The sequence below is a fragment of the Glossina fuscipes genome, unplaced genomic scaffold, assembly GCF_014805625.2.
Source record: "Glossina fuscipes isolate IAEA_lab_2018 unplaced genomic scaffold, Yale_Gfus_2 28, whole genome shotgun sequence".
Taxonomy (NCBI): Eukaryota; Metazoa; Arthropoda; class Insecta; order Diptera; family Glossinidae; genus Glossina; species Glossina fuscipes.
In genome coordinates, this window is record NW_023998423.1 from 17,293,702 (window position 1) to 17,317,152 (window position 23,451).

The following is a 23,451-nucleotide window of genomic DNA, read 5'->3' on the forward strand; positions in this document are numbered from 1 at the left end:
AAAAAAAAACATATATATTCGATTGTCATCCCAGTCTTTTATACCTACCAAGCATCTTGGTTATCAACAAAGAGAAAGAAAGCATGGCCAACGCTTTGTATTTTGTATACAATTGCTACAGAATGACCCACCAAAGCATAGGCAGATATATTTCGCGTAGTAACGAGCGAAAACTCAGATTTTTTTGTCTTTTGTGTTCTTAGAACCAGTTCTCACTTCACTGCCTGGTATAGTGCGGGCGTGTCCCGCTACCGATCTGACTCGTTTTCATTGTCAACTTGCATGCAAGAACTTGCAATGTTTATGCAATATTTGAAAGCGAGATTTTAATTTTTGCGACCAGAAAAATGTTTACACAGAAAAGACAGACGGACGGACATCCTTTAAGCGACTCGGAATATATGTAACATCTATAAAATTTATTTTGATTATTGTTAAGCATTGTATATAACAAAACAATTATGCTCTCCTTCCATCGTTCAATGTTTTTTTTTTTTTTTATAGAAAAGGTTTGGTCTTACCCCCCTTCCATATTATTTACGGGCCAACCTAATACTATATAAGTCTTTAGAGAAAATATTACACAATAGCAGAAGTAGAAAGTAGGTGAAAATTCGATAATAGCTGTAGTAAAGTAAGTGACGATATAATTTACTGGTGAACGAACAAGCATAGCACCTGTCTCTCAATAAACAAGAAATTTTATGGATGCTATGCGAATTTTAAAAAGAGAATAAAAGTGCCCAAGAGAATCAATTCATAAAGATGGTTTCGTTTGCTCTACCATGGAATGCAAGCTGAGAGGTGAAGAAGTGATTGTTGTCAAACACAACAACAAAAACAACAACAATAAAATATGTAGGGCGGAGGGCAGTAACTGACCACCCACACTATACCATACTATAAGGGAAAATACTTGGAAAAGAAAAATCGCAGTTGTTTCCTTTCTTTCTCTTTCTCTTTTTCGTTTTCGTTTTGATTTCTTTTTTTTTTCTTTTTTTTTGTTGGTTTCTTTTTCACCTTTAAAAAGTTCAAAATAAAATACAATATAAATTGAATGTCAATTCGAACACAATAGTGAAAAACTTTTTTAAAGTTCATTATCTATAATTAAATTTAAAGTAATGTAAAGTTTACTTAACGAGAGAATGACGAGGAAAAAAAAATGTATTGCTCTACGCATTTTTATTAAAAGTCTTGGCCGAGCGAAATCCATTATGTCTTCTTTCCTTCGCATTCGTCCGATATTTTACTTGACATTTATACTAAAGATTTTTCGATTTACACACAAATAACCAAAAAGTCTACTCTTCCGCCTTGAGATGTTATTATTACTATTATTAGTTCAGAGAGAATATAGCAGCGCAGCAAAATAGAGTTCATTGTTCTTCTTACGGTACGTTACCGTAATGTACATTATATATATATAGCGACTTTTTTCCATATGAGTTGATTGCTTTTATATGCATGCATATGTTTGAATGTGTCTGCTTGTCTGTATGCGTGTGTGAGGGTATTTATGTTCGCGTAAAATTTGTTGAATTTATTTTTATATAGACACATATATGTATAAATACATATATATATATATATATATATACATAAGAGTTTGAACGATTGTGTGTCTTGACTTTGTTATGTTGTACATATGTGTTTCGCGAATACTTCCCATTAAGAAATAAGTAAGAAAGAAGGTTATACTTGCCTTACATATATAACAAATCTTTGGTAGTACCCTCCCCCCCTCTTATCATACTGTTATCCTAGCTTGGTAGATATTTTATCAGTTAGGCGATCAAGACTATTCTTACATTGGCCTTGCGGGGAAAGGTCTACTTGTCTAATCACGACAATTCCTACATGGATTGGGTGCACTTGGAAAGACCTACTCTTCTATTTAGAGGTCGCTAGAGGTGGTTTCTAGATTACAACTTTTTTTTTTGATTAACGCCCGTCACCAAACTGATCCAGATAAATATTAATAATAAATTTTAGATTAATATCTGTTCCCGTTTCCTGAGCATGCTCGGATTCCGATCGTTTTCAACATAGTTAAAGCACATCATCAGCTATGCCAGACTTCTTTTTCAATTTTTAAGACTGCAAACGGCCTGGTTTTGCCAGCACTTTAAATTTCTCGAGAGTACATAACAATCTAAAGCTAGAACTGATTCCTTAATAACGCTGAGGGATTTTTATAATCCCTATCATTCGATGGTGAGTATAAAACATTCATAAGTTAAACTTGGGGAATGACTACAACAAGGAGAAGGAAACACGTCAAGATTGCATCTTCCTGTTAATTGTGGTTATAGCAACATTTTTTCAAATTGAAATTGTTAGTAAGACACAATCATTTACGCAGCTCTAATGAATCGACTGAATGAATTCAAGGTCATGAACACAACGGCTTAAAAACTTTTCGCTTTTTCGCATTAATTATGGGATTACTTCTTCGAGCATTTTAGATAAGCGTAGAAGGACGGATGGACAACAAGCAATGACGAATTGATCCAAAATCTTAGACCGATTGAAGATTTAGTTTCATACGCTCTGGCACTTTATGACCAATCGCTCAGGGGATGTCACCTGTTCATGGTTGCAAAGCAGTCAGAAAGAAGGAGAAAGAGATGGGAAAGAGGCCGTAATTTAGCGACTGTGTGCACAAACGCTTTTTCCGGTTGAGCACTCACTACAACTACGACTAAAGTAAACCCTGACGCATGAAGTTTTGAACTTGCGAACACAGACTTAGTCGTCGCGGGTTCTCATGCGCATGTAACAAATACTGCCTGTAGCCAAATGAAAGATGAATTTGTTATACCGATATTCTCGTTTTCGTCGTTATAAACAGCAAACGGTAGTGAGAAGTATCAAATATCTTTTCTTGTTTCTGCCTTTTCACGTTGACCTTCTATCCGTTTCTTTTTAATCTTCGCAAGAATGCACAAATATTTCTATTTTTTATTTTTAATTTTTTATTTTTGTTTTTCTTTTCTTTCTTTCATTTTCTTTAATGCATCTAAAATATAAATTGTCTCCGAAATGGAAGTCGACTGCACACAAATCCCCTCTCTTGCTCCTTCCTCCGTTAACTATAATCGTCCTCTGTCAAAACTCGCATTGTATTCTCATGTATAGTGGACATCCCCTGTGGAGTGGTTGATGATAAAAAAAAAAAAAAAAAACAACAAACGGAAAGCGTGGTTTATTCACTACGACACCATTGCATTGAATTGCAAATTCGCATAACAAACGTGACACCAATGTTCATTTTAATTTCGTTTATGCAGGTAATCACAAAAAAAAAAAAAAAAAAAATATGAAAAGAGAACGCGGAAATTAAATCGTAACGACGAAGACCTGTTGAAAGGATAACACAATCATTGCATGAAATAGTAAAGACTGACACAGAACTTATGAACTTGGGAAAGAGACTATGCAAGTAACGATCTTTATCTGAAAGGAAAGCCATTCGCCGCTGATTTCTGCGTCGCGTAAGTATTGTTATGCCCTACACAACTTGTGCACAGCACCCAAAACGACTTGAGATAGACTCATCTTCTACTGATCACTTTCTGAATAAATTCGCTGATTCGATTTAAGTTTGTCTGTCCGCCTGATCTTCTTATTTTTCTATATTCAATCTGCAGGCAGCTCGCAAATTTTTAAGATATTTTAATTTCAGGGACACACACTACCGAAAAAACGGCTCACTCAGATCGGATCACTTTTTCTATTACTTTCGATATAAGGTATTTAAGGACGGGCCGTGATCCATTATAGTAATGGGTTTAAAAATAAATTGAAAAGAGAAGCACCTTATGGGTGGGTGGCCTAAAAGTTGCACAACATACTCTTAGAGCATTGATTGTTAAATAATTACTGTTGCTCTTGTCATATTTTTTGTAAATATCTTGTAAATTTGTAACTAAACAATGCTTTGATATGTGCATTCGAATTGTATTACAATTATGCGATATCATGTTACAGTTATGTATTTCTAATGAAGTATGTTTTCCTAAATTTCAATACTTATTTATTAAAGCACACGCACACACCTACTGGCTAGAAAATCTTGTTAAGCTGCTGATTAGGAATCTTGCACAAGGCTTGAAGGGCTTAAGATAGACTCGATCATTTATTGTACCGATCGACTGAAGGAATAAATTTTAGGCCTGTCAGTCCCTCCGTCTGATGTTTATCGAGGTAAATTTGTTTTCAAGGTCGCAATTTTTGACATGTTTTGCACATCGATTTACTTTAACCCAACGATGATGGCGATTGAACATGCGCTATTGGATCGGTCCACTTTTTCGAACCTTCCTCCTATAAATGTCCCATTCTAAAACACTGTTATATAGAAAAAATGGCAATTTCCATAATTTTTTGACAAAAGTAAAAAATATATAAAGATTCTAAATTGGACCAATCTGTTTGGGGCAAGTTTTGGACCTCGTCCCATATAACGAGAACTGAAACTCATACGACAAAAAGGTACAATTTTTAATGCTTCATGATGAAACCTTTATCATAGCATTCAAACATCATAACATAAAAAAATTAACTGTACCAAACTTGGACTATCTCGGCAAATTTTTTGAAATGCTACCCTAATAAGGATTTTCATGAAAATTGATTCTTCGTAGAAGAGAAAAGTCTAAGTTATAATTTTTTTATGGATGATATAATTGGTCATGATAAAAAAATTGAGTGAACCTAATTTGAACCACATGGGTCTATTTCTTGGCCTCACTCCACATAAGAGATATCTCATGAATAGTAAGGCCTTTAGGCTTAATATTTATTATTTTATGATGAAAATTAATTCACAGTAGCGCGTTTCAGTGAAAAAAATTAACCTTAGGGAATTTGGATCACATAGATCCATTTTCTTTTTTTTTTTGAGCTTAACTTATAGATGTACTATCATGAAGCGCAATCTTTTACATGGAGAGAAAGTCTAACCTGCCCAATATGCGGGCTTTCATGAAAATAATGTGTACTTTTTATAACATTACTACCAAAACGTGTGAATAACTGTACTAAGTGAAGTGGCGTAGTGTCGGTAATGGTAGGCATATTTTTTCTTAAAATCAGTGACCAGAGTACCTGCTTTTTCTTCGCTATGTTAATTCAGAAGCAATAGACATAATCGGGCAAGGAAGAAGGCAGATTGTCCAACGACGTACACATAATACTATTATTCAGATTTACACAATTATTTCCCAATTGCTGGGAGAACTATATCGATACAATTAGACGCTCAACGCATATGGAAACGTCACGTAAATCAATTTCGAGCTGGCCAGATCGCCGAAGCACATGATTTGCAATATGACACAATTTTTGCTTAGTCAAGCTCTAAAGAAGAACCAAACGCAGCTAGACCACAGGCGACCCATCATTCCTGGCCTACTACACACTTTTGGACTTTTGTTATTCGCCACGGATTAATAAAGCATCAGAATGACTTCAGCATTCCATTTATGTACATAGGTATATATATTTACATATTACAAGTTACAAAACAGAGGTGGTAAGCTTTTATTCCACGCAAATCCTTTACAACGAACACAGAGTTGACTGCCGTAGCATACTAAAGAATAAGTATTCGCTTACCCATTGTCAAAGAAGTAAATATAAGTTAGTCTTAATAAGATGCGTAGACACCAAGGTTGATATTCGATTCAACATATATACATATAATAAACATATATACATTCACAAAACGGACAATAAGATCAGTACGTGCTTAACTTCCTTATATACCTAAGAAAATATTTCTCGATATCATTGCTTGCTGTAGAGATACATATATTGAGCGAAAGTAAAGAAAATACCCAATGCCTTCTGTTAAACGCTTTTATTGTTTCCTAAAAGAATCCAAACATATATCTCCCGTCATAGAGACCTTCTGGCTCACTTAACACATCGTAGAATGACAAACAGATTCTCCTACGAACTTATTGAGTGATCATTTATACAGTAAATATATCTTAATAATCTAATCAAAAAATGTAGGAAATAAAAAATTCCTACTTCGTCGTCGATCGTATTGAAATCCCTTAACTTCTCACCTTGTTGTCTAACCCCTTGAATTCTTTCTTCTCCACTAAGCGTCGACAGTTTGACAGATTTGCGCAAGGAAGTTCTGCTTCAAATGAGCTGAGCCGGAAAAATAGTTTTTTTTTTTTTTTTAACATTTACAATCGAACCGTCCGGTTGTAAAGTGATCGGACATCTTTTACTTTATTTGGTACAAGAGCGCTTTGCAGAAATGCCTTGAAAATTTCAACAGAGTCCTTCAATCGAAACCTGATAAGTGATTTAGTTTATTGCCTTGTGATCTGTTGCTAATCGAAAAATATCAACCTACATCCCCCTACGTATAAATATTTTTATAAACGAAACCATTTTTGCGTTGGTTTTAAATTGTTTGCAGCCTAAACCAAACGCTGTTGCTTAACTACGCGTATTTCTTATGCGTATGTATCTGTGATGTTGTGTGGGGTGCGTCCACACTCTAGACAAGTTAACTATCGTTAAAGTATAACAGAGGTAAGTTGCATTTTTTTTTTTTTTTTTTTTCTTTTACATTTATTACTTTTCTACAACAGATTCTTCGCACATTCCATCGCTGTTGGCTTTTGCGTGCTAACAGCACTCACAATTTATTTATGTTGCATGACATGATTAAAAATAGGAAAAAAAAATCTTACAAAGGAATTTCTAAAAATTTCCAAACTTCCTCGCATAATAAATTTACTATGGGGCAGTTACCGTATATTAAACAATTATCCTGCGTACATGCGACCTATTTTATAACTGGCCCAATTAATAACTGCTCCCAGCTTAGATTGGATGAGTAAATTTCTGCAATAATTTTAAACATTTTTTTGGTACTAAAAAAGAAGTGTAGACACTTTTGTCTCCCATAGCCCACCATTAAATACCCTACACTATTTCGCCTGATACGATTCATCATTTAGTTTAGTGAGAAACTACAAAAATCTTATTTCCACAAAGGTGTACTTTTTTATAGGAGGCATTAGTTAGAGACTAAACCAACGCGACGGTTTGGTCCGAAGCGAAAAAAATCATTTTTTTGTGCGTAAGACCTTAGTATTTTGCACCACAAAGGTCAAGTTTTTACATTGCTTTTTCATGAGATGTACTCAGAGAAGAGCGCCAGCCACATGGCTTAGTTAATTTTCATATATATGAAATTGTTTCCGTAATAACATCATATAAAAGGCTCTACCTCAAATAACATACGATACATAGAAACGTATTCATGAAATAGATCAAGGCGCTATATCTGACCTTTTCATTTAACTGTAATAATATCAAGCTCACGGGAAATTAGGGAAATCGTTCTGGCACAGTATAAGAAGTACTAAGAGTACGGACGGTCTCTAAAAATGAGGCTCAATAGCTCCACAAACAAGAGGAGGTATGTAGGAATCTATGTGCGTGTGTGCGACTTACCGCTTTCTTGCGTCTACTACATTAACAGAATCACCGACTTCGTGCTATTAAGTAAAAAAATTAATACTTTCTTCGAACTACCCCATATGGCAATCGTGTACATGCCAATTAAAGAAAGCGATGCAAAATGCAAATTTTCTGAAAGTTTATGTCCTAACCACAATTTGCACTATAGAGAAATTAAAAGCCTTAATGTGCTACAGTAGCGGATGCATTAATGCAGTAATCCATTACTGAATGGCAGCAACTTCATTAATATGTTGAATTTGCTTCAAAATCGTAGTATTTATCATAAAAAGCGCCGGTAATCTTTGATACTGACAATGGCATTCCTCTCCTGATGCATTCATGGTTCAATGGCTTGAACCATGTATTCTGTAAATTATAGCATTTTTATCGCAAATCGAACGGCGAGGAATCTTGTAATATCGGCCCACGTCGCTTATTCTTTCTTTCGCGTTAATCAAGATCCAAAGAAAAGTAAAGTCATTTAATTATAAATTTTTCCTTTTTGCGGTTACCTATGATAAATTAAAAACCGGCGTACACAATATAACTTTGTAGTAAATACAAAGAAGAAATAAGAAAAAAAACTTGGACAACTCAATCAAGATCTGTCATGCATGCTAACGTGCATTCGTTATTTATATAAAATGAAAAAAAAATGAAAAGAAATTTCAATAGCTGTTCATAGTAAACTGGTGGGTAAGCAAATGTAAATAAAAAAATAAATAAATAAAAATATAATGCTCGAATTTGAAATAAAAATCAGCGGAGGTGGCTTTCGAAGTAGAACATGTTTTTAAAGAATAAATTATTTTAGCTTATGTCAAGTTATCAATAAATTATGACGTAAGAAAAATTAAATGACAATTACTCACTGCGATAGATCTCCTAACGCTTTTCCATATATATGTGTGTAACAATTGCACAATTATTAATGATAAACTTTTTATATTAAATTTCTATTAGAAAAACTATTTAACGTGAGGTAAAGAGAAAAAGAGGATACGTTCTACTCCATGATATAGAAGAAAAAAAAAAAAAGAGGTCACAGAATGCTTTAAAATTCTTAAATACAAAAAAAAAAAATAAAAACAATATATGAACAAAGTAAGCGCAAGCCAAACCCCATGAAGTATGATATATGAAATTACTACGTGATATATGTACGTCTTGTAGCTGTGGTAAACGGAAATTTATAAGATGAAGCTGAGTTGTAATCAATCCAGGGAGCAACTTTAGTATATATGTATATAAACACATTCACAATAAGAAAACATAATAGGAAGTTCTCTTTCTCAAAATTCACGCTTGGCATTGCAGTTTTTATATACTTATATATATATTTATATATACACAATGTATGTGATATACATATATATATATACAAAACATACTTATGCGTCAACTTAAAAAAAGCATTGCAAACACACAAAGATATATGCAAACAAAACGATGCAGAAGAATTATAATTTTTTATACAAATGTACAAAGGCCTTCAGTAGAGGCATTTTTTCTTCTTTTTTTTTGCCCACAAAACCGGCTGTTGTAGAAAATTTAAAGAAATCGTCTTTGCTTTCTTGCTGGTTTTTGCCATATACATATTTTTATAATTTCTTTTTATTTCCATAATTTACTTACCTTTGCACACCGAAAATTCTTCAATTCCTTTTTCTTGCTTTTTTTTTTTAGGTATATATTTTTAATTTCTTTAGCGAGTTTTCTTTGAATTTTTTTTCTTTTTGCCGACACGAAATTGCTTTGCAGGATTTTCGCTCCTCTGCTTGTTCGTCGTTCAGCTTATTCTCGTTACTTCGTAGGTTCTTTTTTTTTTTAATTCCTTAGATCCACAATAATTTTCAACGCTATAATTCTACAAAATTTTGACAGAAATTAAAGTGTTACGATGATGACAAAATCTTTTTCTATAATTGATCAGTAGTTTTTTCTAATAAATATGTTGCATATATATATATATATATGTATTTTTTTTTTTTTTAAATAAATTATCAGAGTTTGCTTCGATTATAATGATTTTGTCCTGCTGCAAAAGAAAAACTGCGAAACAATCGACAACTATGCGCCGAAGAGAGAGTAATACGGATTGATTAAGAAAAAAAGTTGGATTAAAATTTTTTTTTAAACAATGTTGCCAACTTTCCCATTAACAACGCCGAATTCTTGACATTTGCAGGCCAAATAAACATTTGATTAAATGCATAGAATTCTTTATTATTTTAGAAGGACATGCGTAAATAAATTTCTTAATCGATGAAAAGTTTAATAACTTTATAAAATCGTCCTAAAAAAAATATTCTTTTTTATCGATATAAAAAGATGGCATATGTTAATGAAGAATCAGTAAATCTGGGAAATCCATGCTATTCCATTCTATCGTGCAAACCGCAGGAAAAATAGAAAAAATGAAAGACCTCTTTAAGAACGATAAAAATTAAATTAATAAAATAAAGAAACAGAAGCGAAAAAGAGTACTATTATCAATGAATGCAAAAAAATGTACATAATCGATTTATAATGAATTTTTGTTGGTCATCGCATTATTTTTTATAAATCTTTTAAAATGTGTGCCGTAAAACAAGGAAAATCTTTAAAAAATATTTATTGTTTTTGTTGTTTACAAATTTTTTCAGTGCCTTTTTACGCCATTTTACAACGCTTCATATCCAATTCAGCAGTTTCCAAATTTTTCTCCCAGTAATTTCATCGTCCTAACTTTAACATATACTATCCCTTACACGTAACAAAAACGGATGGATTTTGTTTAAATTCAAAGAAAAATTTGTGGCTTTTGAGTATTTTCAATCATTTCACATTAATGTCATAAATTTTAAATTTATTAAATAACACTGCGCTGAACATCTTCATCAACACATAACACGTCCCGCAAATCTCTCCATTTGAATACGATAATATCATTACTATCTTCTTCGAATATCATAACCCATGAAATTGGAGAGGTATTCCTTACGTTTATTTAAAACTAAAAACCTACACCAAAAAACTAAAACTAAAAAAGAAGAAGAAACCTACACCATAAAAACTACACCAAAAAATCCTACACTTACCCACTATGCGTCGAAGGAAGTCTCTCTTGCTTGCATAAACAGATTACTTTCATTTATTTCTATGCTTAACCATTATAGCAATCTATGCAGATGATGTTATTGCTTAAAATTTAAGGGCAGGTGGGATGTTGTTGTTGCATTTTAGCTCCTTAGCTATGTATATGGATGGTTAATTGATATTACGAAAGGCACGTGGATTGTTATACCAATGTCGTCAACTTTCAAAAATTCCTTGCACTCTTGCTGGCTTGTGTAGTTTATTTGACTTCCGGCGGTTCTGCATTGGTTTCATTGTCTCGAAAATAATCATATAAATCTCGGATAAAGTCAAAACTGGTTGATCCTTATATGATAGTTTGTGAAATTATTTTAGCTGACTAGCCTTAATGTTTAAATAAGCGATAGCATTTTTAAAAGATAATATTTCAGTGCAATTATATCCCAAATGACGTTTTGCGCTAAATTGATTGAAAAACACGACATTTTTTTGCGTTTGAAAAATTTTTTTCTTTGAACGTTTATTTACAATTTTTGTACCAATTTCTGCTTACAACGATAACATTCTTTTCTTTTTTACAACATAAATCTTATTTACAAGCAACAAAAAAGTAATTTATACTGTCCTCTATAGTACGTAAAACCTAATAAATGCAAATTGACTAAATCGGGCACTCATTTCAATTCGAGATAGGAATCTTTTCACTCCTCTGCACTCCTCTCTACATACGGAACACACCGAATTTTGTACCACAACCAGGATTATTAAGAGCGGTTTTCAAGCTCAGACCCAATACTTGACGAGTGTCTGCTGGATCAATAATTCCATCATCCCAAAGGCGTGCGGTACTGGAATAATGTAAACGAAAAAAAAAAATAGATGTAAATTTAATAAAATAATAATAAATAAATATTAGGAATAATTGAATTTTCCTTTCTATAAAAAGCTATTTACACGAGGGACGGAATTTACTCTGATTTATAAAGCGGTTATGAGTCGCGGAGAGAAGAAGATAAGGAAAAGATATCCAAAAAAACACAATGACACGTTTTCGAATTTTTTTTTGAGTTACTAAACATATAAGTAAAGTGCCAATGCTCAAGACGTTCACGAAATCGGTTTGACAAAACAAGGTATCGTTTGCCACAGTTGAGACAAAAAGATTTGAATAGCAGGGCTCGGAATTTCATTTAGTTCGACAGTACATGTGCTTTAAGTATGGTCTAGATTCATATCGATCGAGATACCAGGTTCATTCCATCTGTTTAGAAAGTCAAAATTTTTCCGCCGCTTTTGTGGAAATTGTTAAGTTTTTCTCACTCTGAAATTTTTTTTTCGGAACAGCATATGTCTTTCGTCTCCGGTAATTATCTGTTACAAGTAAACAAGACTGTTTCGATCTTTAGAGTATTGGGATCGTGCTTATAAGCGATGGGCCACTTATTTTGAAACATGATCTTTTGAGCTTAATCAGAAATATATTAAAACATTAAAGCCTACCTGTAATAAGGAGAACCCTCTTTTTCGAAAGTCTCTATAATGGGAGCCTTGAGTTTATTGGCTTCTGCTTCGGTGAATTCTCTCCCGGCTCTTTTCCGCTGGTCGGCCGTAATTTGGGCTAGAACATTCGCAGCTTGCACACCACCCATTACGGAAATACGAGAATTTGGCCACATGTATAAAAATCTCGGAGAGTAGGCGCGACCGCACATACCTTGAATTAAATTAAGAATTTTAAAAAAAGCTACAAGAAAACAAGAAAACTACTCACCGTAATTTCCAGCCCCGTAGGAGCCGCCAATAATTACAGTGAATTTTGGCACATTTGCCGTAGCCACTGCCGTAACCATTTTCGCTCCGTTTTTAGCAATGCCTTGGGCTTCTGCCTCTCGGCCTACCATGAAACCAGTAATATTTTGTAAAAATATCAATGGTATGTTACGTTGACAACACAATTGTATAAAATGGGCCCCTTTCAAAGCACTTTCCGAGAACAATACCCCATTGTTGCCAACAATGCCGACGCGATAACCGTAAAGCTGCGCAAAACCACATACCAAAGTATCTCCATACAGCTTCTTGAATTCCGTAAAACGACTGCCATCTACCAATCGGGCAATAACTTCGCGAACATCGAAGCTTTTCGTCAAATTCGGACCTACAATACCGTACAATTCTTTAGGATCATATCTTGGTTCTTCGATTGGGCGAATATCATTGCTCTGAGCTATCTTAATAGTTTCTTTGCTGGAGTACATTAAATGATAGGCATTGGTTGCTGCCATATTCAAATTGCTAACAACTTGTCGCGCTAAAAAGAGAGCATGTTCGTCATCTACAGCGTAATGATCAGTAACACCCGATGTTTTGCAATGCAAATCAGCTCCACCCAAATCCTCAGCCGACACTTCTTCACCCGTGGCAGCTTTGACTAAAGGCGGACCAGCCAAAAAAATAGTACCCTGTCGTTTCACTATAATGCTTTCATCAGCCATAGCAGGTACGTATGCTCCTCCCGCAGTACAACTGCCCAACACCACAGCTATTTGAGGTATACCTAAGGCTGACATGTTTGCTTGATTATAAAAAATGCGACCAAAATGCAATTTATCAGGAAACACTTCCGCCTGACGTGGTAAGTTAGCACCACCAGAATCAACCAAATAAATGCATGGCAAACGATTTTCCTGCGCTACTTCTTGAGCACGTATATGCTTCTTAACCGTGATAGGATAATAAGAACCGCCTTTGACAGTAGCGTCATTAGCTACAATAAGACATTCAGTTCTAAAAATAATTGGAATAATTAAAAACGGCTTTATTTCTTAATGTATAGGAAAAATTCACCCACTGACACGTCCTACGCCAGTAATAATGCCACCAGAATTGACTACTTCATCTCCGTACAACTGATAACCTGCCAAAGTGCTTAGCTCAAGAAAAGCTGAACCTTTATCCAAGAGTTTATTTATACGTTCGCGAGCTAAAAGTTTGCCACGTGAAGTATGACGTTCTATAGCTTTGTCTCCACCTCCCGACAGAACTTGTTTAGTAATATCGCGAAGCTCTGTGATCAATTTCGACATTTCGGATGCATTTTCCTAAGCAAATGTAAACACAAATTAATGTGATCTATCCAAAAAAAATGGATTTCAACTTATTTTTTAGCAAAACAAAGTCAAATGCCAAGAATTTTGGAGGCGATGATTTCGTTATTTATTTATTGCAAACATATGGGCATAAAAGTTTCCAAATTTCTTAAGTAAAAACTTATTTCACTACGATATTGAAACAGATTATTAGCTGACATGATTCGTTGAATACGTATCGAAGAAGCGATAAGGCACTCTGATGATTTGAAGATAACAGATCATTAACAATAATTTTTATTCGATATTACAGATATTACAGTTGTATATAATATTTAAGGAGCGGACTTTTGTTCCACATTTTCTGCTTTTTTACCAAACTTATGCAATTAATTTCAAGTGAAACTTACTTTGAATTCATCGGAATTCGCATCCACTGAAGTAGGCAATACATCAGCTTCTCCTACATGTATTAAACGGACATTATTGGTCCAATTCTTATTTAGTAATTTTGCCTGCAATAAGCTCCTTAATTTCAGCATAATTTTTGTTAAAAGTTAATTTAAATCGAAAATAATGAGTTTATTGCAAAAAAAAAAAACACTGTAAGCACGATCTACTTCTTTTTCTTTATTTATTATATGGAGTGATCGTGATAACGCCAGCATTACACAAAATTGTAGAAGTTGTAAAAATACTACACAAAAATGCATCTCTTTAGATAATTTTGTTTTAATACTGAACACACTCAACGACGTATGTAAATTTTAGCACGTCTGTGTTTGTATCGATTATCGTTGGACGGGTATTCTTTCGGCCGTAATAAATAAAACCAAATTCTAAGTGAGAAAATGCTGACCAAAACTAATTTGCTGTTAGCTCGTAACTTAACAAAGTCCATGGTGAGGTTTCATGGTCACGGTGGTATACCTGGTGAGGTAAGATCATAGATTTCGATGCCGTGATGGCTGACGTATGATTACATAATTTTTAATGAAAACCTTTTCAATATTTTCAGAACATACCTTTCAGTCTGCAAAATCGTTATCGCATAACTGGTGTTTTTACTGTATTCACTGTTTTGGGCTTTGGTTCACCTTTCCTGATCGTCAGACATCAATTGCTCAAGAAGTAATCAATGACATCACTAAAAGGTTAATATGTTAATAAAAGAGATGGATCAAATAAATTGATCAATATTATCCTTTCTCTTGGCAAAAGTACCCATTAGATATCCTTACTTACATCGTAGAAAAAACTTGAAAAAGGAATTCGGCTTTTTATTTCTCAAAGTGTAGATATGCAGGTTATGTCAGGCCCGGTCGAACTACCCAGAACTTAAACTTTACAAAAACTTACTTATGTTTAAAATCGTTAATGAATTCTTGAATTCTTTTGCAGATAATCTAAACTGGCTTAAAGATAATGTCACAAAATCCAGTAATGTCGAGTGGTTGCTGTAAATCAGATTAGGCCATAAGTAAAAAAGTGTATATGCAACAAATATAAGAAAATTATCAATAGGAAAAAAAAAACACTTGTTTCATTCCAATCTTTTTTAATCAGAGCAAACATTGCTTGAATTTTTAGGAAAAATTAAGTGATTTTGTGAACTTTCATTTGAGAAAGTAAAACGCTTGTGTCTATAAGAAATACGGAATAAAAATAAATTTTAAACAAAATGTTGGGTCTGACTCGGCAATTCAATCGTTCCTTCGCTCACAATTTTGCTAAGAAACATATGGTGAGGTATTATCGCGGAGGACATCCAGGTTGCGTAAGTATATTTACAAGTTTTCGTCGCAAATTGATCAACAATGGATATCTTTTTCACTATTAGAATCTTCCCTTTAAATTGGATAACCCTATGAGATTTACTATCTTTTTTACAATATTCGGCGTTACGGGCTTCGGATCGCCTTGGATAATAGTAATGCACCAAATGTTACGTCCTTATGACTACGATTAATGAGATTAATTGTAACTTGAACCATTTTCTTGGAAAAATAAATCGAAGATTTTTTAATACCTTGCGTTTTCATTGTAGAATATATTTAAAAAAAAAAAAATTCTGGATTCCATATTTTAAATGTAACGAAGTTTTCTAAATGTACTCGAGGTATCAATTGCTGATGAATCCGTGTAAAGAACGAACAAGCACTTGTTTTTTCCCAATTTATTTAAAAACCTATTCGCTAATTTTACAGTAACAACTTTGTTCGAATAATAAGAAAACCTAAACATTAAATTATCTCTAAAAACGCGTTAAATCGATTCATATGAAATATAATAATATATAATACAATATTTATATATAAGTTGAAGTCTTTTTGTCATCATTTGAATTAAGTTTAATTTAATTATTTGTGCCTGCTATAAGATAAATCTTGATTCAATATATGACAAACGCGTTCCTTCGACATGTTCATAGCTTCTGCTATCTCTCTGATCTTAACTCGACGACCGTCCAATATCATTCTGTGAACTTTAGCTTTATTTTCGTCAGTCGTTGCAGTTTTTGGCCGTCCCGAGCGATCATCATCACTCAAGCTTGTACGACCGCGTCTAAATTCGGCTACCCAAAATTTCACTGTGGTAAATGATGGTGATGCCGAGTCTCCGTACACAGCATCCAACTCGGCTTTAATTTTTGTAGGCGTATTACCTTTCAAAAACAAATATTTAATAACAGCACGATACTCAATTTTTTCCATTTTTACAAAAACACTCACATCAACTCACTCAAACAGTTGCCGAACAACAACTGCGACCCCCAAAATGGCTGAAATAGTATCTACTAACATATGTACAAATGTATATCCTAACTGCTGCCATCTTTATGCTTAGGTTGGAAACTTTTCAGACCACCTACGCACATGAGATTCACAGAAAAGTACGTACAAAAAATATTTTTCTTACAATAACACATAGTTTAGGTTATTACAATCGTGTGCTGATTTTAAACGAAATACGTTCTCGTGAAAAAAATTAAATCAAAAACTTGCATTCATATATATCGCTATATTCTCTCTTCTCGACTTTGTCTCTTCTATAAACAATATACGTACTTACTTACAATATGAAGTATACATCCCTCTTTAAATAATTTCAGAGTTGCATTGTTTTTAAAAAGATTTTTTGGGATAGATATATATGTAATTGGTGTTTTTTCTTCGAAAATATCAGATTTGTGCATTTGATTTATGTTTATTATTCTTGGTAATCAAAAGCGTATCAAGTCAACAAGAAGGGACATTATATGGAGAGAATAGTCATTCATCGCGGGAAGTTCTCACAAAAGAAAATCATAAGCAGCTTCAACTAAACTTCTGGATGAAATGTGATGAGAAGAGCATATTGAAATATTCAATTCCATCCTTTTAAAGTATTTTTTAGTAATTACAGGGCTGCTATTAAAATGCTCCAAAATTTTCGTCAATTTATATCTTTTTCTGAACTAAATGCAACGCTGTCGGCAGCTGTGGCTGCGATGTGAATATAGCTGTTGCAGGAAAATAGAAAAATTGTCTAACATGAATAATTCTCAATGGCAGCGAGTTGGTTAACATGAATAACCCTAAATCGCAGCGAACGTAACCGTTGCGGACTGCCGATGTCAAGAAAAGCAGCCATGTTGTGAAGTTACGTTTAGTCAAGATCCGGTCAGCTGCGTTGCAAGACGTTTTATATATATATCCCTCCTGAGAGCTAGTATTTTTATGTGTGATGATGATGAAGTGTTTAAATATGGTCTTTGTGCGCGTATAATTGTATGTAATTATCAAAACATAAAATTTTGCTTCACCACAGTATACAGAAATATAATAATTAAAATTTCCGTCGGAAAAACGGCATGCAGCCGTATATAGTGAGAGAATTGAAACAAAAAACTATTGTAGCATAGTAGAAAATTTGGCAGTGTATAATACAAAGAAAATGAGTATATACCTGCCCGTCAATATGTGTATGAAAGGTGTTGCTTAACACACAAAATGGCGAAACTGTATGAAAAAATTCAAGTGCATTAAGAACATTTTGATTTATAACGGAGAATTTACATTCTCGCGTTGGACAATTAAAGTAAAATTGCAAAAGTTAACAAAGTAAAAACAGATAGTGGACATTTTTTGATTGTTAAAACAAATTTTTTGAATTCACGCCACGAGTTAAGGCGACCATAATATAACAACAAAAAAGTTTACCTAGTAATGACGTAGATGGTTCATGTTTATCTCCCGCGTCGGTCTGGCACTTTTTTATTACTTATTTTTTTACACCGAAATTTATTGCAAAAGTGAAATTCAAAAAGTGCGGTTGTAACTATTTGCGAATAAGATGTCTTACAGAAAAGTACTTGGAATAGTATCTCTTATTCGATAATGCGGTAAGTTTTAACAAATTTTTATCACAAAAGGTATAAGTTTTGATAAAGCGAAGGCAGGTTAACTTTTATAAAGTATATTTATGTACAGGTCTATAAAGAAAATTTTCTTTTCTTAACCTCACTTTTTGTCTGTTTTTTTTTATTATATGCCTCTTGATGAAGAGCTGGGCTGGTTAGCTAGCTACGCATATTAAGGAAAAAAAAAGAAAGAAAAAAAACCAAATCTGTTCCACAGATATTTACATTTTTAAATAATTTAGTTGCTCTTTCTAAATACGTTTTTAATTGTTATTGTCTTAGCTTTGATCTCTTATTTTGCTTTATTTTATTTTTTTCGCTTTTGAGGTTAAGATTTTTAATTTAGCCCAATGAAAATTATCAATACACAATTAAAATAAGAAAAACAACAACCATCTTAACGCTGAAATAGGCAAGCGCTGTTTTTTTCAACCACACACAATAAATACGACGGTGTTTTAGGAGACGTGACCTCTTTTTCTTTTTTTTTTCCTATGGTTAGATATTTGCTTTATTATACATATGAAGGTGTATAGTTTTTTGCTTATCGCAAAACGTCGTATTATTCGCTCTTTTTTTTCTATTTTTTTTGTAAAGTTCAGTAACATTCTTTTCTAAATTTTTTTAATATTCTATTCTCCACACATTGAAAAAAGAAGAAAAAAAAATTTCCTCAAAATAATTTTTCACATGTCATTAGAAAAAAGAAGTAATAAACAGTGTGTAATGGTGTGAGAGAAAAGTTGCTATTACACATCTACAAACGTGTACACAACCACTTTTTTCATACGCTGTCTCTTTTACACTAATTAATTTTAAAGCTGCTCTTTGTTTCCTTTTTTACATGGTGTTCGGTTTTATCATTTTCGTACTCTATTTTGTTTTTATAATTAACGTGAAGACGACAGAGCTGCCAATCGTATTGATATTGTGATTTTGCGAAAAATTTATTTGTTATAGAATTTTGGAATATTTTTTTTTTAATCAATTTTTTTGATCAAGAAGCGTTGGAATTTTTGCATGAATATGAAATACTTGCTACGTACGCATACGTGTCAAGCCCGCGAAGTCATATATTGTGCTCTTCGTTATCGATATGATTTTTATACCCAACACTAGCCTATAGTACAAGAGTATATTAAACTGCGCGGATGTACGAAAAAGACTTGAGAAAGACCATTTTTTTTATTATATATGTTTTAAGCTTGTTTCTTTGTGTCCAATCGAAAGATCGTTATTTTTGAAATATTTTGATGGAATTTGATGCACAGAAGTATTTTATTTTGCCCAAGGATGAATCCTATTGAAAACGTTTCGGATCATGTCGCCCCATTTTCCCGCACCTTTTTCGAGTAGTGTAGAGTCTTTAATAATAAATCGTGCCGCACTATAGCGCTTTTAAGTGTTATTTAAAAACCAAAGCATCTACAAAACTTTTATGATTTTAATTAACTATTTCCTTGCTGTTAAAACCAATTCAAGCGAAACAAGGAAACTACATGTGCCTTTACTCAAGCTCTCCAACAAACAAGTAAAGTGTTTCAAATATAAATGTTTTTACATTCTTTTAAATATATTCCGTTTAATTTCTTAACGAAATTTCACGATACCTCTATAATTACTTTTCCATTTCTTCCTTGGTGGACTCAAGATATTAACAATAAATATGAAAAATAAAAAAATATGAAAATTGATCCTTACATTTCGGTCAAAGGCATCCGTATTAAAAGTAAAGATATTTCCTTAAAATGTTCTCCAAATTCCCGCATCGCTCTCTATTCATAGATTTATTTTGTATTTATGACATGTTAGATGGACGTTTTGAACCCTATTGTGGGTCGTGGCAGACGGTTAGAACTCGCTTTAAGGTAAAAAAAAAGTGTTTTTGTTTTTGTTTATTTTGCATTGCACGCACACAATTACGAAAATATAAATATACAGTTTGCGGTAAATATTATGTAAGCAAATCCAAGTTCGTAGATATGTTTATATAAACTAAACAATCACACAAATAACACAATAACAATACTACGTTTAATTAGTTTAGAAAAGAGATAGAAAGAAAAGTTTCTCTTATTGTGAATATTGAGCGAAACTGTTAACTTACGGGGAAGGGAATACGATAAAATGGACCCTACGGGGGGAAGAAAAATACATTTTATCTATTTCGCGTTTATTAATAAACAATCAAATTTTTTGTGTGTTTATTTTTGCTAAATTCTGTGAAAGCTAGGTGAAGCTCTTCGTGTTCCAAATTGCGGTACATCGTACTTTGATTACGATTGCCCTGTAGCCGTAGCCTTAGTGAATGTTCTACCGAGAATATAATTTCAGGGATGTTGCCGTACTATATCTCCCTTTCCCTACTCCTGTTTGCCTGATTGTCATTGGGTTTATACATGTATAGGGCACATTCTTTGAATGATCGTCCATTGACAAAAAGGGGATGATTTGTTTTAGACACTTAGCTGTGCCTGGAATCTTGAATCATAATATTTATTAAGGGATATATTTTGAGGTTATGATCTGTCACTATTCATAAAAAAAACTTATTCTTGTTATAGTTGTTTTGATTTTATATTAACTTTGAGAAAAATTGTGAGTTGAATAAAAAAAGTGAAGAAAACATACTGATATCAATTTTTTAATAAAACAGAGTCGTTAAGTGGCCCGCAAATCAAAGAGAAAAAGTGCATGGCGACGTGCGGCGTCTCTGTGATGTTGCTCAGAATGCGGCTATAAATCTAAAGTTCCTAGCATTGATTTTAGAATGATGCTTTGTGATATTAAAATATAATTTTTTTATTGTAAAATAATGTGTAGGTCCAAACTTTCTTTTTTGTAGAAGCTAGTACATAAAACTTGTTGCCGATCAATAATTGTTTTCCTACTTGTTAAAATCATAGAAATAATCCGTTGACGTTTCAGTCTAGAAAAGCGTGATTGACCATTCCTTACTTATTACATCTTATCACCATGGCTGAAAGATAGTTTTCGTTTAATTATCCAATTCTCTTTAGTAGATGCGGCATATGGAGAATTTACATTATCAACAGTTAACATGGACATTTATACGTGCGTATACTTTTGCCCATCAAACCAGCTAGCTCACTTTTCAATCCAATCATGCGCTCTTTAGTTTTGAACTTTGATATTTTTTTCCTTTTTTATTGTGTTTGTTTTTGTTGGAGTCTTTTCTCAAATGCCTTTTCATACAAAGTGTTACAATTTTAAACATATATTATGTTTGCTCTATCTCTCTCTCTCTCTCACTCACTCTTTCTCTCCCTCTCTTTAACCATGACACCTTGTGTTGTCTTAATACTATTCGGATATGCATAATATTTGTTTGTCTTTCCCACCCTTTTATTATATTTACTTGTTAGCACCCACTAACTTACTGCGGTAAGCGTTAGTGCTTTGTAATCATAAAATCCATGTAAAAACATGTACATATCTACTTCTCCGCATTTAATCATTGTGCTTGTTGGTTGTTGTTCTTCCATTTTTCATCTCTCTCCTTTAAATAAAATCAATAAATGTATTTAGTGTCTTGTTTCATTTTTATAATTTATTTTATTTAGTTCACATGCATATCATATTGTATTGTTGTACTCTTGCTCTTCTAAGGCAACTTATTATATCCACCCTCCTCCAGCCCCTCTTTCCTCATCATCTAACTTATTCCGGTTTGTTGTTTTCTTTTTATTCTCTGTAATGCACTTTTATAGAAATAATTTTATCTGTTGGGCTTTTTGGATATATATATATATATACATATATTTGGTTGTGTGTATGGTGTATAATATTTATTTAGTGTACACTCACCGCCTGTCTATCTAAAATTTGTGCAATTTAAACATTTCATTACCGCATTCCGCAACAGTTTTTTACGCCATTCACATTTTTCGTGTGCTTTTTTATCTTTACGGTTTTTTCTATTTTCAATACTATTATAAAAACTTAAAAATTTTCCTAAAGCCCATCAGTGTTTATAAGTTTTCAACGTCATCACTTAAGTAAATCTTTGATAAATATTAAATTTTTTTTTTTATTCTGTGTACGTTGCACTGATAAGCGTTTTATAAAAATCCTTTAAAAAATTTCTGAAATATTTATAAGGCATTTGTGCAACGACTGGAGTAAGAGAGGGGTGGGATAGTTTCGTTCGTTTCGGAAAATTAAGTACCGCGGCGCGTAGAAAGGATAAACATTTCTATATTTTTGATAATCTTTCATTATTTTCACGGTAGATATGAACAGAGTTGCCTCGTTTTAAATCGCACTATTTATACGGGGAGTAATATACAAGTAGGATATGAATAATTTTATATATAAATGGAAATATATTATCATAAATGAAACTAATTAAGCGAATATTTGCTTATTAACAAAATTACATTACGTATTACAAAAGTTTGTACTGAAAAGAACAGTGTACAACAGAGACTCTGTAGAAAATGCATTAATTTTTATTTAGCGTAAATAGCACGACTGATTTAACCATATTTGTCGTCCATGAATAGCAATTACTAAATTTCTGCTTTCTCAAAGTTTTCGTTTTCACTTTTCATAATAAATAAAAAAAAAAAAAAAAATTTATTCTTGATGTAGTGCTGCAAAGTTCTCCTTAAAGCAAGGTTTCTTAAAAATGCTATTTTATGTTGAAAATCCTTCAGCAAAATGGATAGTCATTGAACAAATACAGTATTTACTTCTATATAGTTCTGATATTGCTACCCACTTTAAAGGAAGTTAAAGATGGATAATGCAATACACAACTATTTTTCCCAATGCTAAATATTTTTAATATTTTATATATATTCTGTTTGAACCAATTCAATTTGATAGAGTAGATGTTTTGTCTGCTATTATGGGACGGTTTCGTGACTAAAGAGAATATGTTTTATTCATAAAGATATAACAGCAGATTGTGACAGTGAAAGATAGCATAATGTATTACATAACATTATACTAGCAAGATTATAACAATTTCCACGGGAGTTTGAAGAACAAGATTAATAACATTTCCGGGAAAATCGCTCATTTTGTAAACAATTAAGACCAAAGAATGGCTTTTGAATCTTCAATTTTTTTTATTTGTGGTCGTAATAGCACATAGTTCTAAGCTAGTTCTAATTGCTTGTGCATGGGTAAATAATCAAATATAGAATTGTTTTTTTGTTTTTCGGTTTGTTAAGATTAAACAGACTAAGTCGATAAGGAATGTGACTTATATGTCCGCCCAAAAACTTTCTGCAAAAATCTTAAAGGAAAAAATTTCCTTTTTTTTGCAAATTTTCAACGAAAGAAGAGAAATGCATTTCCTCTAAAGCTTTTAATATTTCCTACTTGGATAATATAAATAATGGGCTTTCAATA

General features: G+C 32.8%; 4 protein-coding genes across 4 annotated transcripts in view; 2 read left to right on the plus strand and 2 right to left on the minus strand.

Annotated features, from left to right (window-relative positions):
* Positions 1-11,072: 11,072 nt before the first annotated feature.
* On the minus strand, positions 11,073-14,278 carry LOC119636379 (probable methylcrotonoyl-CoA carboxylase beta chain, mitochondrial). Its single transcript, XM_038031694.1, has 5 exons — positions 14,078-14,278; positions 13,426-13,679; positions 12,350-13,365; positions 12,079-12,292; positions 11,073-11,426 (listed from the first exon to the last, which is right to left on the minus strand). Exons 1-5 carry the CDS (start codon positions 14,207-14,209, stop codon positions 11,300-11,302), a joined length of 1,743 nt encoding a protein of 580 aa, XP_037887622.1. The 5' UTR covers positions 14,210-14,278; the 3' UTR covers positions 11,073-11,299.
* Positions 14,279-14,390: 112 nt separating this feature from the next.
* LOC119636703 (cytochrome c oxidase subunit 7C, mitochondrial-like) lies at positions 14,391-15,202 on the plus strand. The gene is made up of 3 exons (XM_038032260.1): positions 14,391-14,605; positions 14,686-14,821; positions 15,069-15,202. Exons 1-2 carry the CDS (start codon positions 14,519-14,521, stop codon positions 14,800-14,802), a joined length of 204 nt encoding a protein of 67 aa, XP_037888188.1. The 5' UTR covers positions 14,391-14,518; the 3' UTR covers positions 14,803-14,821; positions 15,069-15,202.
* Positions 15,203-16,027: 825 nt separating this feature from the next.
* On the minus strand, positions 16,028-16,381 carry LOC119636383 (protein GVQW3-like). Its single transcript, XM_038031698.1, has one exon. The coding sequence runs from the start codon at positions 16,379-16,381 to the stop codon at positions 16,028-16,030; it is 354 nt and encodes a 117-aa protein (XP_037887626.1).
* Positions 16,382-17,488: 1,107 nt separating this feature from the next.
* Positions 17,489-23,451, plus strand: part of LOC119636720 — a 31,279-nt gene continuing 25,316 nt past the window's right edge. The window contains exon 1 of the mRNA XM_038032285.1: positions 17,489-18,051. The gene's annotated coding sequence lies outside the window, so the exon portion shown is untranslated. The remainder of the gene's footprint in view (positions 18,052-23,451) is intronic.

Bases quoted from the DNA above. Each gene is read 5' to 3' on its own strand.
- LOC119636379 (XM_038031694.1), bottom strand. From the start codon at position 14,209: ATGCTGAAATTAAGGAGCTTATTGCAGGCAAAATTACTAAATAAGAAT. The intron at 13,366-13,425 runs GTGAATTTTTCC...AATTATTTTTAG, and splicing joins GGCGTAGGACGTGTCAGTGG to AACTGAATGTCTTATTGTAG. The intron at 11,427-12,078 runs GTAGGCTTTAAT...ACATTATTCCAG, and splicing joins GAGGGTTCTCCTTATTACAG to TACCGCACGCCTTTGGGATG.
- LOC119636703 (XM_038032260.1), top strand. From the start codon at position 14,519: ATGCTGACCAAAACTAATTTGCTGTTAGCTCGTAACTTAACAAAGTCC. The intron at 14,606-14,685 runs GTAAGATCATAG...CAATATTTTCAG, and splicing joins ACGGTGGTATACCTGGTGAG to AACATACCTTTCAGTCTGCA.
- LOC119636383 (XM_038031698.1), bottom strand. From the start codon at position 16,381: ATGGAAAAAATTGAGTATCGTGCTGTTATTAAATATTTGTTTTTGAAA.